The sequence below is a fragment of the Pogoniulus pusillus genome, chromosome 30 (assembly GCF_015220805.1).
Source record: "Pogoniulus pusillus isolate bPogPus1 chromosome 30, bPogPus1.pri, whole genome shotgun sequence".
NCBI classification, from domain to species: domain Eukaryota; kingdom Metazoa; phylum Chordata; class Aves; order Piciformes; family Lybiidae; genus Pogoniulus; species Pogoniulus pusillus.
This window is the reverse complement of record NC_087293.1, coordinates 5358564-5371186: the sequence shown is the minus strand read 5'-3', so window position 1 is coordinate 5371186 and position 12623 is coordinate 5358564. Positions and strand designations below refer to the sequence as shown.

The following is a 12623-nucleotide window of genomic DNA, read 5'->3' as shown; positions in this document are numbered from 1 at the left end:
TCAGACACTGACAGAATGAACCACTAAACAATAATTCTGACTGTTATCAGTTCTCTCAGGGCTGGTAAGGCCAGGAGCATTCATTTACTGGGACTGCCAGCTCCAGATAGTGTTGCACTATCAATTACTTCAGAGTAATAGCCTATCAGTCAGGTGGCAGGTCATTTAGGCCACAGGCTCCCAGTCTTTCCTTGCAAATGGACATGGCACAGAGCCTCTTCTTTGTTACTCACCCTCATGCCCAATTCAATGTTCTCTCCTCCATAGACCTCCATACCAGGGTCAAGCAAGCCGATCTCACCAAAATACTCCCGGTCCACTACAAACGAGCATCCAATCATGGCTGGTGTCCTGCATGGAGAGAGTAAAGAAAAGCATTAAGTCATTTGCTAGCTACCTCAGAAACCACATCCTAAACTGACACAGGCAAAACAGTTCTTAGTCTCCAAGTTGACATTTTAAATGTATCTGTTGGTGTGCAATCACACTGCACTTCATCTCCCAACGGAGTGAGTGCCAGAGCCACCCGAACAGCTACCACACTGCCAGACACACTTGGACCAGCTGCCTGTGAGGCAGACACGAGATGTGAAGCCAAGGACTCTATGCATAAAAGTGATGGCTCAGGCTGGCTTTCCTTTGTTTTATAGACACAAACTCTGTGCTGGATCTCCAGCTCATTGGGATCTCAAGCTCACCACCATACAGACTAGCACAAGAACTAGACAACTTTTGATTTGAAGATTAATACACAAAAACATGAGCTTTGTCAGAAGCAAGGGCTCCCCTTCCCCATGAGTTAAAAATAAGTGCATGTCAAGTGCCATGGGTAAATAATGGTGTGAAGTTTGACACATAGAATCATAGAATCATAGAATCAACCAGGTTGGAAGAGACCTCCAAGATCATCCAGTCCAACCTAGCACCCAGCCCTATCCAATCAACTAGACCATGGCACTAAGAGCCTCATCCAGGCTTTTCTTGAAGACCCCCAGGGGCAGTGCCTCCAGCACCTCCCTGGGCAGCCCATTCCAATGGGAAATCACTCTCTCTGTGAAGAACTTCTTCCTAATATCCCCCCACCTGGCCACAATGCCCCTTCAGGTAGTTGTAGACAGTAATAAGATCACCCCTGAGCCTCCTCCTCTCCAGGCTAAACAGGCCCAGCTTGACTTCCTGAAATCAGCTCCAACAGGGAAATTTCAGCCTCTGTGCAGGCATTCTGTGATTACCACTTCTATGATGGTGCCACATCCAGTTGGCAGCTGTCACTAGTGGTGTTCCCCAAGGGTCAGTGCTGGGCCCAGTCCTTTTCAACATCTTTATTGATAATCTGGATGAGGGGATTGAGTCCAGCATCAGTAAGTTTGCAGATGAGACCAAGCTAGGAGCAGATGTTGATCTGTTGGAAGGTAGGAGAGCCCTGCAGAGGGACCTGGACAGGCTGAATGGGTGGGCAGAGGCCAATGGGATGAGATTTAACAAGGCCAAGTGCAGGGTTCTGCACTCTGGCCACAACAACCCCAAGCAAGCTACAGGTTGAGAACAGAGTGGCTGAGAGCAGCCAGGAAGAAAGGAACCTAGGGGTACTGGTAGATAATAGCTGAACATGAGCCAGCAGTGTGCCCAGGTGGCCAAGAGAGCCAATGGCATCCTGGCCTGCATCAGGAACAGTGTGGCCAGTAGGACAAGGGAGGTTATTTTGCCCCTGTACTCAGCACTGGTCAGGCCACACCTTGAGTGCTGTGTCCAGTTCTGGGTTCCTCAATTCAAGAGAGATGTTGAGGTGCTGGAAGGTGTCCGGAGAAGGGCAACGAAGCTGGTGAGGGGCCTGGAGCACAGCCCTGTGAGGAGAGGCTGAGGGAGCTGGGCCTGTTTAGCCTGGAGAAGAGGAGGCTCAGGGCAGATATCATTGCTGTCTACAACTCCCTGAAGGGAGGCTGTGGCCAGGTGGGGTTGGTCTCTTCTGCCAGGCAACCAGCAATAGAAGAAAGGGACACAGTCTCAAGTTGTGCCAGGGTGGGTATAGGTTGGATGTTAGGAGGAAGTTGTTGCCAGAGAGAGTGATTGGCATTGGAATGGGCAGCCCAGGGAGGTGGTGGAGTTGCCATCCCTGGAGGTGTTCAAGCAAAGCCTGGATGAGGCACTTAGTGCCATGATCTGGTTGACTGGCTAGGGCTGGGTGCTAGGTTAGCCTGGATGATGGTGTTCTCTTCCAACCTGGTTGATTCTATGATTCTATGTCTGCTGAGGTCAGTCTCTAAAAGATGGAAGCATTTTTGGCTGAAGAGACTCTGCCCTCAGACCTACCACTGACCAACTGGGTGATTTCAGATAAATATGTTTCCTTCTCTGAGCATCACTTTTCTTTCTCTGTAAAACTACAGTTCTGCTCTCTTTTAGGAAGCAATTTGAAAGCTGTCACTGAGTGGCACTGGCAACAAATTTTGAGATGATTTACCATATGGCCCTGCTCATTATTGCAATGCAATGCAAGCTACTGACACTTGCTCGTTTCCTTTGTCCCCACTTCCCCTGCATCTGTGTACTGGGCACAACACCTGCCTCGTTAAAATTCAAGGTAGGAGCTAGGTTTTGCTCCAACAACTTTCAAATGTAAACTTGGCTAACCCTAAGGTGGAAAACAAATTTTGACTTGCAATTCAGCTGAGGGCTACGAGTGCCAACTGCAAGCTTAGGGCAGTCGTCCTGCGGTCTGGTCTGCAGGATGTGCCCAGGCCCTAGGGACAGAAGGTCAATCTTATTGCAAGCCTGGCAGACCAGGCAGCTGAATCAGGAAAAGAGTAAAATCACTTCAGAAACAGCACCTTTGGAGTTGACCTAGAAGAATGAATTGTGGTCCCTTTTCCACTGAAAGGGAAGCAATTTTGGACCATCTGGCGGATACAGCATCATTCCTAACAGGGCTGCTGTAGAAGTGCATCAGGAAAACTCCAGCTCATGCCAATTTGCTATTTTCTGGTAGAAGAGAGAATGCTTTATCTGTGGCCTGAAATTTTACCTCTAAACACCATAGAAATGCCCTACAGAAACAAAGATGAGGGAAAAGAGCTAAAACTCATTTTAGGAAATTCCCTTTGTAATGCACTGATTTTATACTGTCCCACCCCAGGCATCTGCCTGTTTCTTGCACAGAAAGCTACTCATGAGGTATTTGCCTAAGACAACAAAATGCACACAGAATCATAGAATTTCTCAGATTGGAAAAGACCTCCAAGCTCACTGAGTCCAATCATTAGTTTCACACTGACAAGTCCTTGACTAAACCAAATCCCTCAGCACAACATCTAAGCACTATCAATCGCTGTGGCTGGAAAGGACCACCAGGATCATCCAGTCCAACCTTCATCCCAGCATCTTTCATCACCTGACCATAGCCTCAAGCACATCCACTCTTCTCTTACACACCTGCAGGGATGGTGACTCCACCACCTCCCTGGACAGCCTGTTCCAGTGCCTGACCACCTGCTCAGGAAAGAACTTCCCCCCAACAGCCAACCTAAACCTCCCCTGACACAACTTAGAGCCATTTCCTCTTGTCCTATCAATAGTAATTTGGGAGAAGAGAGCAGCTCCAGCCTCACTACAACCTCCTTTTAGGTAGCTGTAGAGGGCAATAAGGTCCCCTCTCAGCCTCCTCTTCTCCAGACTAAACAACCACAGCTCCCTCAGCTTCTCCCCATAGGCCATGTTTGCCAGACCTCTCCCCAGCCTCGTTGCCCTTCTCTGCACCTGCTCCAGCACCTCAATGTCTCTCCTGTAATGTGGTGACCAAAACTGGACACAGTACTTGAGGTGTGGTCTCAGGAGCACTGAGTACTCGTGAGACAGTTTCATATACAAGTGTAAAACTGTCCTGAACACATTTTTTAACCCCTTTTATTTGTGGAACCCACTGGTAACAGCAGGTATCATCACATCAGGTTGTTTTCCTCATCAGCAGTTTTCCATTTCTACAGCAGAAGGTTAAAAAAGGCTTCAAACAAATGGCCCAGATATGATGACACAAAACAACTCTCTGCTCCTGGGCCTGATGCATACCCTGACATCACAGATCACAGTCCAGCCCTGGCATGAACTCCTTGGTACCCCTGAAAAGGTTCATTTGCTGATGTGGTGCTGTTTCTACCTGGAATGGACTGTGCTGGTACTGCTCCAGCATCTCTCCCTTGCACTTCTACTCAGTTTGAAAGCCACTGCAACTTGTCAGCTGGTTACAAGCCCACACTGCAGTGCACACTGTCCCTCTCATGTCTTCTCTGCGTAATTGAAAAGGCAGCTGTTGATAGAAACACATTTGAGTGTCTCTGTTTCTGACAAAGAAGCTGAAACAGCTTGATTAGCTCTCATGTTCCACCCCTACAGAGTGAGATGCATCCCCTGGATCATGAGCTGGGAGGACAAGATTCAATGGTGTGCTAGTTTGAGCCTAGCTGGGGTGTTCTGGTGAGAAGAATTAGATGCTAGGCTGTGAAAAGGAAACAATGGTGATGTCTGCTGCACTCACAGGCTTGCTGAGATGGATAAGAACAAGAACATAAAAGGTTACAAAGGCAAACATCTGGCTTTCACAGATGACTCCAGTGCACACAGATCCCTGCACTCATTCAATCAAGGCCAGAGGAACCTGAAGTCAGATGTCAGAAACTCTGCAAAGAAACTGCAGCAGTTACCACAGCATCCTGTGCTTGGATCTCTCTTATACTCCACAGTGCCCTTTTTGACTGTGCAAGAAATGTCAGCACTTCTCTGTTTGGCCTTGGTTTTATGTGTGAAGACTTTCCATCAGTCAGCCTCTAGTTAGAAGTGGTCTCAGAGCTCTATGAAAAACAGGTATGGCCCTGGGTACTGGTGGCTGGATACATCCCACCTTCTGCTGAGGTCTATACTCATGCACTGGGACCTTGGCAAGCCTGGAGGAGGCTCAGGGGTGACCTCATTGCTGTCTGCAGCTGCCTGAAGGGAGGCTGTAGCCAGGTGGGGTTGGGCTCTGCTGCCAGGCAAGCAGCAACAGAACAAGGGGACACAGTCTCAAGTTGTGCCAGGGGAGGTCTAGGCTGGATGTTAGGAGGAAGTTGTTGTCAGAGAGAGTGATTGGCATTGGAATGGGCTGCCCAGGGAGGTGGTGGAGTCACCATCCCTGGAGGTGTTCAAGAAAAGCCTGGCTGAGGCACTTAGTGCCATGGTCTGGTTGACTGGCTAGGACTGGGTGCTAGGTTGGAGTGGATGATCTTGAAGGTCTCTTCCAACCTGGTTGATTCTGTGATTCTATATGATTCTATGACGGATGACACCTATAAATTCAAGTTATTTGGTACAATGAATCTCTCTGCTTAGAGTTCTACAGCCATGCTTGGAGACAGACTTCCCTAAAAAAGCTGAGAGGTCTCCTGTACACAGGCCAGACTTGCTATTTATATCCCACTGTCACATCCTGTAGCACTGAAAATCCTATCTTAGGCTACCAATGAATAAATCTGGTCCAGAAACTGAAATGAAAGAAAACCACAGCCAAGGAAAAAGAATTCAATAGGTCTGAAATGAAAGAAGGTTGTGAGAGGATATTTAGTTATTTCTTAAGTGTTACCCAGGATAGAAAAGGGAAGGAGGTAAGGGGAAGAAAACCACTCCAATTTCTTCATTTCCCTTTTTATCTATTAAAAGCTGAATGTAGGCTTCACTGGATGAATGCTACAGCATGACTGCAAAGCAAGCTGCTAGTTTGAGTGTAGACTCATTCTCTCTCCAGCCCTACAAAAAACCCCTCTGGAGGCAGCTCCTTACAGCAGTAGGATGCTCCCACGAGGACATTTCTCTCTCCTTCCTAATGAGCAATGGTACCAGTAGGCTTTGCAGACTGCTCTCAGGTGCTGGAATCTCTCTCTCTCTGGGGGATGGATTTTTGCAGCTGTCAGCTTTGCCTATTAAAACACTGACTTGTTAATTGAATGGGGTGGGAAATACATCTTAGATGCAGCTACATAACCATCACTCACAGATGAATGCTGCTGAGGACTGCCCTTGCAACTCCCTCTCTCTTCTAGTTTCTATCTCTTCTCATTAGGTATATTCAAATACAGACTTCACAAACAGTCATGGCTTATTCAGAGAAAAAAAAATCCCTGTTTTCAGGAATGAGCAATAACAGCAGTGCAATAGCAGAAGGAAGGCAGGCAAAATTCAACTCTGTCAGTGCCTTTCTCTACCTGAATCTGGCTGCCTGCAGCCACTGCTCTTCTGCAGAGCAGCTGGGCTGCAACGCCAGAAGCTAAAGTGAGAAGCCTGTGGCTCTGCTCTGGCTGCAAGCTGTCGTGATGGAAGAACTTGCCTATGGTGCACAGTGTTGACTTTTCTGCATGCTGCATGTTCAGCACCTCCATCAGGTCTTGGGCATTCAGTCCTCGTCAAGCCCAGACCCTTAACTTCTCTGTGCTTTGAGTGACCCAACTGTAAACTAAGTGTAATACAATTGCACAGCCCAGTGAGTTGGTAACAGTGCTGTGAGCTGAGGGACCCTGACTCTGTTCCCAGCTCTGTCATTCATCTGGCCTTCAGTGAGTCACCTCCCCCTGCCTCTGTTTCACCAGCTGTGAAGCACACATAAATAGGACGAGGCAAAAGTCTGAGAGCTGCTTCAGCAGCATGAAAGCCTCAGATTCACTTCTAAGAGTGCTTTAAGCATATAGCTGGATAATTTTGTACTGGACTACAGTGTTAGATTGCAAACACTTAAAAACCCTCCAACTGCTCCCCAAAAAGCATGAGGTCCTCTCCTGGCTATCTTCACTGGGTTTTCTCAGTACCTGAAACACTCTCCTGTAGCTGCTACTTAGTGCAGTGCAGCAAAGTCTTCCCTTTAAAGTCAGAAATGGACAGATGGGCAAAAGCAACTGTGTTAGCACATCTTAAACCCTGCTCAGCAGCCCAGGTGCAGCAAATGGGAAGGTGCATGTTCTTAGCATTTCACAGCTTCAGAGCACCAGATAACTTAACCCACACCTGCTTCATATAAAAGGTTTTTTTTTCTCTAAGTCATGCATTTTCCAGTACAACATTGGCATTTTTTAAAAGGAAGGTGTCACAAAGCAGCAATTAGAGGTGTACTATTTTTACCAGCACCTCAAAGGTGTTGGCAAACTTAATTATTTGTGGAATATTCTTGTAACACAACTGAGGATGTTGCAAGCGTTCATTATAATCAACAGCAGCACTCAAATGATAATGTGGGAAACACAGCAAAATGGGAGGGTTTTTTGCAGCTTAAACCTTAAAATGCAGCCTAGAAGAGCATTGATTCTGCACTGCAGAAAGATACAGCACAGGCAGTTTGTGGAAATTACCTGGTGGCATGGCTGAAGCAAGGGAGATATGAGAGAGGCATTTCTCTGGGCAATACCCTGGGGAAAGGGAGGAAGCAGAGAGAGCAGCACTTGGTGGTGGGAAGCACTCCCTCCCTGCCTGCCTGCTGCTGCAGCAGGTAGCGTGCAGGTGGCCACAAGAGAGGAGAGGCTCTGTATGAAAGAAGGCAGTGCCTGCTATGGGCTGGGGTAGCAGAAACAGAGGATAGGTTGGCCAGAAACGAAAACCAGTTGCTGCAGGTCTGAGGCATGACTATTTTGCATTAGTGAGAACTCCAAGAGCACAACTCTGCCCATTTCTCCAGCCAGGTGCATCCTCCTCATCCCCTTGAATGACAGCTGAAGGATGCTGCCTGAGGGCTTTGTCAAGAACAAGTGAAGGAGAAAGGGACGAGCACTAGACTGACACACTGCACGTGATGCAGTAAGTCTCCATCTCCTTTATGCATCCTCCTCCTCCTGCCTTAAGGTTAGTGTATACACCCAGTCAGGTCACAGTCAAAACAAGTTTCAGAGCACAAACCACGTCCAATTTCCAAGACAAACAACTTCCAAATACTCAGACACAGAAAATGCTAACACAACTACAGCTATATATCAATACATAAGCATAAATGTTTATGTGCAGGGGTAAGGAGAAAGAGGAGACTCAAATGACATATCACACACCATATCTTTGCTTTTCCCACCTTTCCTGGGACAATGGTTCTTGGATTCAGGTTCCTATGCAGCATCTCACCCCTGACCTGACAGATAAGTGCAATAACTTGCATGGCACTTGCATAAGCAGTTATTTTTTCTTACAGCTCATATCTTCTGCAAGAAAGAGTCACACCAGGCTGTGAGCACAGAACTCAAGGACAGATTTGCAGCTTGTGAGCTACTGGGAAAAAAACTTGACAAGCTTAATGATGGGAAGGTTTGTTAACCCCTTTGGAAGACTACAGCACATGAGAAGAGCAACCCAGAGTGCTTGATTAGGAAATGCAGGACACTGTGGGTATGAAATAATATACTAAACAGGAATATATAGCAGGTATCCATGAGAACCTGGATAGAGGAAAAAAGACCAGTTCTGTTACAGGCTCCTGTGGAGCAGCAACTGAAAAGATGGCCAGAATCAATCAATAAACAGTCACCAGTTTTATGCTGACAGGAATGCATGGTTCATCCTGAAAGACTTTACAGATAAGCTGCTTCCCAAGCTGAGGCTCACAGCTGGATTTCTTCCCAGAGCAGCAAAGCCCCAACATGGCTGCATCACCAGCACCGTGACAGACCTGCCCAGGAGATGGGCACTTGGACTCCCAGCTGAAGCAGGCAGCACAAACCACTTCTCCGTGTCCCAAGCAGATGCTAATTTGTACCCACAAGTGAGACACCTGCTTTGTGGAGCAGCTGATCCAGTGCATGCACATATACAATCCTACTGGTACCAAGCTATGGCATATTAAAGCAGTAAGTGATAACATATGCAACAGTGAAATGCACCAGTGCTGCTGGAGGAAGGCAACAGGGAGAGCTCTGCAGTGCTTGGCTGAGTGAGGCTGATTGATGACTCCAGTGTTAGTGCTTTCTGCTGGTTTGAGGCTAACTGGAATATTTTAATGAGTAAAATTGGATTCTAGGCTGTGAAAAGAAAACAACAGAGATGTCTACTTCACTCACAGGTTTGATGAGATGCACACCAGCAAGGACACATAAGATGGTTGGAGTCTGTCTGAGTCTGTGTTTTCCTCCCTGGGCTTCTGCTGCTCTGCCTGGATCTGTGTAACCCAACTAATTATTCTGCTTCTAACCCCCCCTGCTGATCCTCCCAGCTCACCTGGCATGTAAGGCAGACTCTGGGATAACAGTGGAGGGGGGGTGGAAGGGAGGTGGAAGGGTGGTTGGGAGCCCCTCCTGGGGACTCTGATTTCTGGGAGGGGTCCTGTGTTTCTGTATTACTTTTAACTTGTATATCCCTGTATATAGCTGTGTTTGTAATGCATTGCAAGTATCTGCTGCTTGTATAACTGTGCTAAGCTGTAAAAACAGCTTCATTCCTTAACTTCCAGATGGATGAGTCTAGGCTGGGTGAATTCACTGGGGGCAGGGGGGAGGTAACTCCCAAACCATCACATGGTTGCAGATCAAGAAATCAGACACATGTTCATAATCATGGCAGGTGAGGGAAGAAAGACAGCAAGAGCCAGAGCTCAGGATAGCAGAAACTTGCCCTGCTGTCCCAAAACCCAGTAACATTTTCTGCATACAGAAAACAAACCACTCAGCTTGTTTCAACGCATAGAAACCCTCTGGAACAGGATCTTTTGTTACACAGTTTGTTGCCAGATGATAAGGACCTTTTTGGGCAGTGTGTTCTCAGCAGCACAAATGGAAAACTGAGTGATGGACACAGCGTGTCAAAACGGCAACCCTCTTCAAGTTAGATCTCAAATGTCAGACATGCAAAATGGATTGCCTGCAGAAGCTGACTGGGAGCACATCAGTTGCTCTGAACTTCAGAGTGTTAATAGGGGGGAAACAACAAAGGAACCATCTTTAAACTGCAACAGAAATCTTTACAAAACCTGGCACTTTGTTCTTGCTATTTCTTTGCCTTTCGTTGCACTTCAAGGCCATATCCCCTTTGTCACTTGCACCACAACAGCTGATTTGACATTTCATAGAATCAACCAGGTTGGAAGAGACCTCCAAGATCAGCCAGGCCAACCTAGCACCCAGCCCTGTCCATGACACCAAGTGCCTCATCCAGGCTTTTCTGGAACACCTCCAGGCACAGCCACTCCACCACCTCCCTGGGCAGCCCATTCCAATGCCAATCACTCTCTCTGGCAAGAGTTTCCTCCTAACATCCAGCCTAGAAATCCTCTGGCACAACTTGAGACTGTGTCCCTGTCGTGGAGAGTAGCAGAAGCCCTTAGCAGGCCTCCCTGTTGTGAAGCTTATAGTGTCTCACATTAATGCCAAGAGCATTGCAAAACCAAACCAATCCTTCAGCCCCATGAGAAAGTCTCTCCCTAGTCGAGATAAAAGGTAACCAATGGCCACTGTTTTGGCTAGGGGGAAGGGCAGCTCTCTTGCCCGCTCCACACCTGGTGTGGGCCGAGCTTGGGGTGGTCTTGGAAGTTGTCTTGGTAAAAGTTCTCCAATTGTATGGATTGATGATAACTTTGTGCCAATCTGTAAGAATAACATAGAATAGCCTGGACTGGAGGGTTACACCTCTTTTGAGCATTATAAAAATGGTGTGCCTGCCTGGAGCGGGAGCTTGCTGGTGCCTGCTCCTGTACCTGCCTGCCTGCCTGCCTGCCTGCCTCGCTCCTGCCGCGGTGACCTCTCGCTCCTGATCGGCCCTGCCCGGCGAGGGGCCCGCAGAGGCCTGAAGCTGTGTGCTAGTTTGAAGCAAGCTGGAATGTTTTGGTAAAAGAACTAGATAACAGGCAGTGAAATGAAAACAATTGATGTCAACTTCTCTCACAGTCTCGCTGAGAGCTCTGGGAAGAAGAAGTAAACTTTCTCCATTTTGTTTTTCCCTTCTGCCTTTGCCTTCAGACCTGGTCACATCTCATTAACCTTGCTCCTACTAACCTTGCTCCCTAACCTCTTGGCTGCACCTCTCTTCTTCCTGAGAACTGGGGTAAGGTTGAGAGGGCCAGGGGAGGTGTTGGGGTGGTTTGAGAGCCCCTCCTGAGGACCTTGGTTTCTGGGAGGGGAGTTGTGCTTTTGTATTGTTTATCCTTTGTATATTTCTGTATATAATTGTATATAACTGTATATATTGTAAATAGCTGCTTGTAAATTCTGCTAGCTGTAAATAAATTGCTTCATCTATATTCCCAGGGGCCGTCTGAGTTAGCTGGGGCAAATACAAAGTGTGTGGGGGGGTGGGGTGGCCCCCAAACCATCACAAGCTGCTTGGGCCCGATCCTGACGAACAAAGGGACACTGCCCAAACCTCGAACCCTGCTAAGCTGAGCCGCTGAACCGTGAGTAAACCTAAGAAAGGACCCCTCACCTAAAGACGGAGTAACTTTAAAGGCTCAAAAGAACTCTAAGAAAATCACAGACTCTCCTTTATCTGCTATTTTCTGAACTGTTATTCTACAACTTCAAACCTAAAAGAACTCACGTGGGGAATTTAGTTGGGGAGGGGATCTCTGTGTTTGAGCAATAAATCACTTGAACTATACAAGTGAGCCTTCGCATGTTTTCCCCACAACCTCCCAAACTACCTTCTGTGACAGTCCCTTTCTTCTGTTGCTGCTTGCTTGAGAGAAGAGACCAACCCCACCTGGCTACAGCCTCCCTTCAGGGAGTTGTAGACAGCAATGAGGTCCCCCCTGAGCCTCCTCTTCTGCAGGCTGCACACCCCCAGCTCCCTCAGTCTCTCCTCACAGGGTTTGTGCTCCAGGCCCCTCACCAGCTTTGTTGCCCTTCTCTGGACACCTTCCAGCACCTCAACATCTCTCTTGAATTGAGGAGCCCAGAACTGGACACAGCACTCAAGGTGTGGCCTCACCAGTGCTGAGCACAGGGGCAGAATAACCTCCCTCACCCTACTGGCCACACTGTTCCTGACGGAGGCCAGGATGCCACTGGCTCTCTTGGCCACCTGGGCACACTGTTGCCTCATTTTGTGGTGTCACTTGACATGACTGCCTTTACAGTACCCTGCTGGCTTTAAAGACAGTTTCTGCTCCTTGCCAGCATGGCTCTGAGTAAGATCACACTGCTGTTAGTGTTCAAGAAAGCAGAGGATCAGGCTCCATACAGAAAAGTTCTGAGGAAATAAGTAAGCACATCTGTTCTGTAATCCCAGAAGAAAAGAGGGATTGGACACTGCTTTCCAAATGTCTCAGCCAATTCTGCAGATCAATGATATTTACTCCTACAACACAAACAGCAGAAGTACAAGGCTCTGATTCTCCCTGATAACAGTCTATGTATGGGGTTTTTTGGCACTGTAAATCTTTAATCCTACTGGGCATGTCTTATGAGGAGAGGCTGAGGGACTTGGGACTTTTTAGACTGGAAAAGAGAAGACTTAGAGGGGATTTAATACACGTCTATAATATCTGAGGGCTGGCCAGGAGCAGGGGGACAGGCTCTGCTCACTGCTCCCTGGGATAGGACAAGGAGCAATGGGTGTAAGTTGCAGCAAAAGAGGTTCCAGCTCAACACAAGGGGGAACTTCTTTACTGTAAGGGTCACAAGAGCAGTGGCACAGGCTCCCCAGAG

The 12623-nt window shown here is 47.7% G+C and overlaps 1 protein-coding gene across 3 annotated transcripts in view; it reads right to left on the bottom strand.

Moving 5' to 3' along the window:
• GALNT9 (polypeptide N-acetylgalactosaminyltransferase 9) overlaps positions 1 to 12623 on the bottom strand; it is a 246241-nt gene that overhangs the window by 115326 nt on the left and 118292 nt on the right. For all 3 annotated transcript variants that reach the window (XM_064168137.1, XM_064168135.1, XM_064168136.1), the window contains one exon: positions 234 to 351. In XM_064168137.1, coding sequence (XP_064024207.1) covers positions 234 to 351 — 118 coding nt within the window. The remainder of the gene's footprint in view (positions 1 to 233; positions 352 to 12623) is intronic.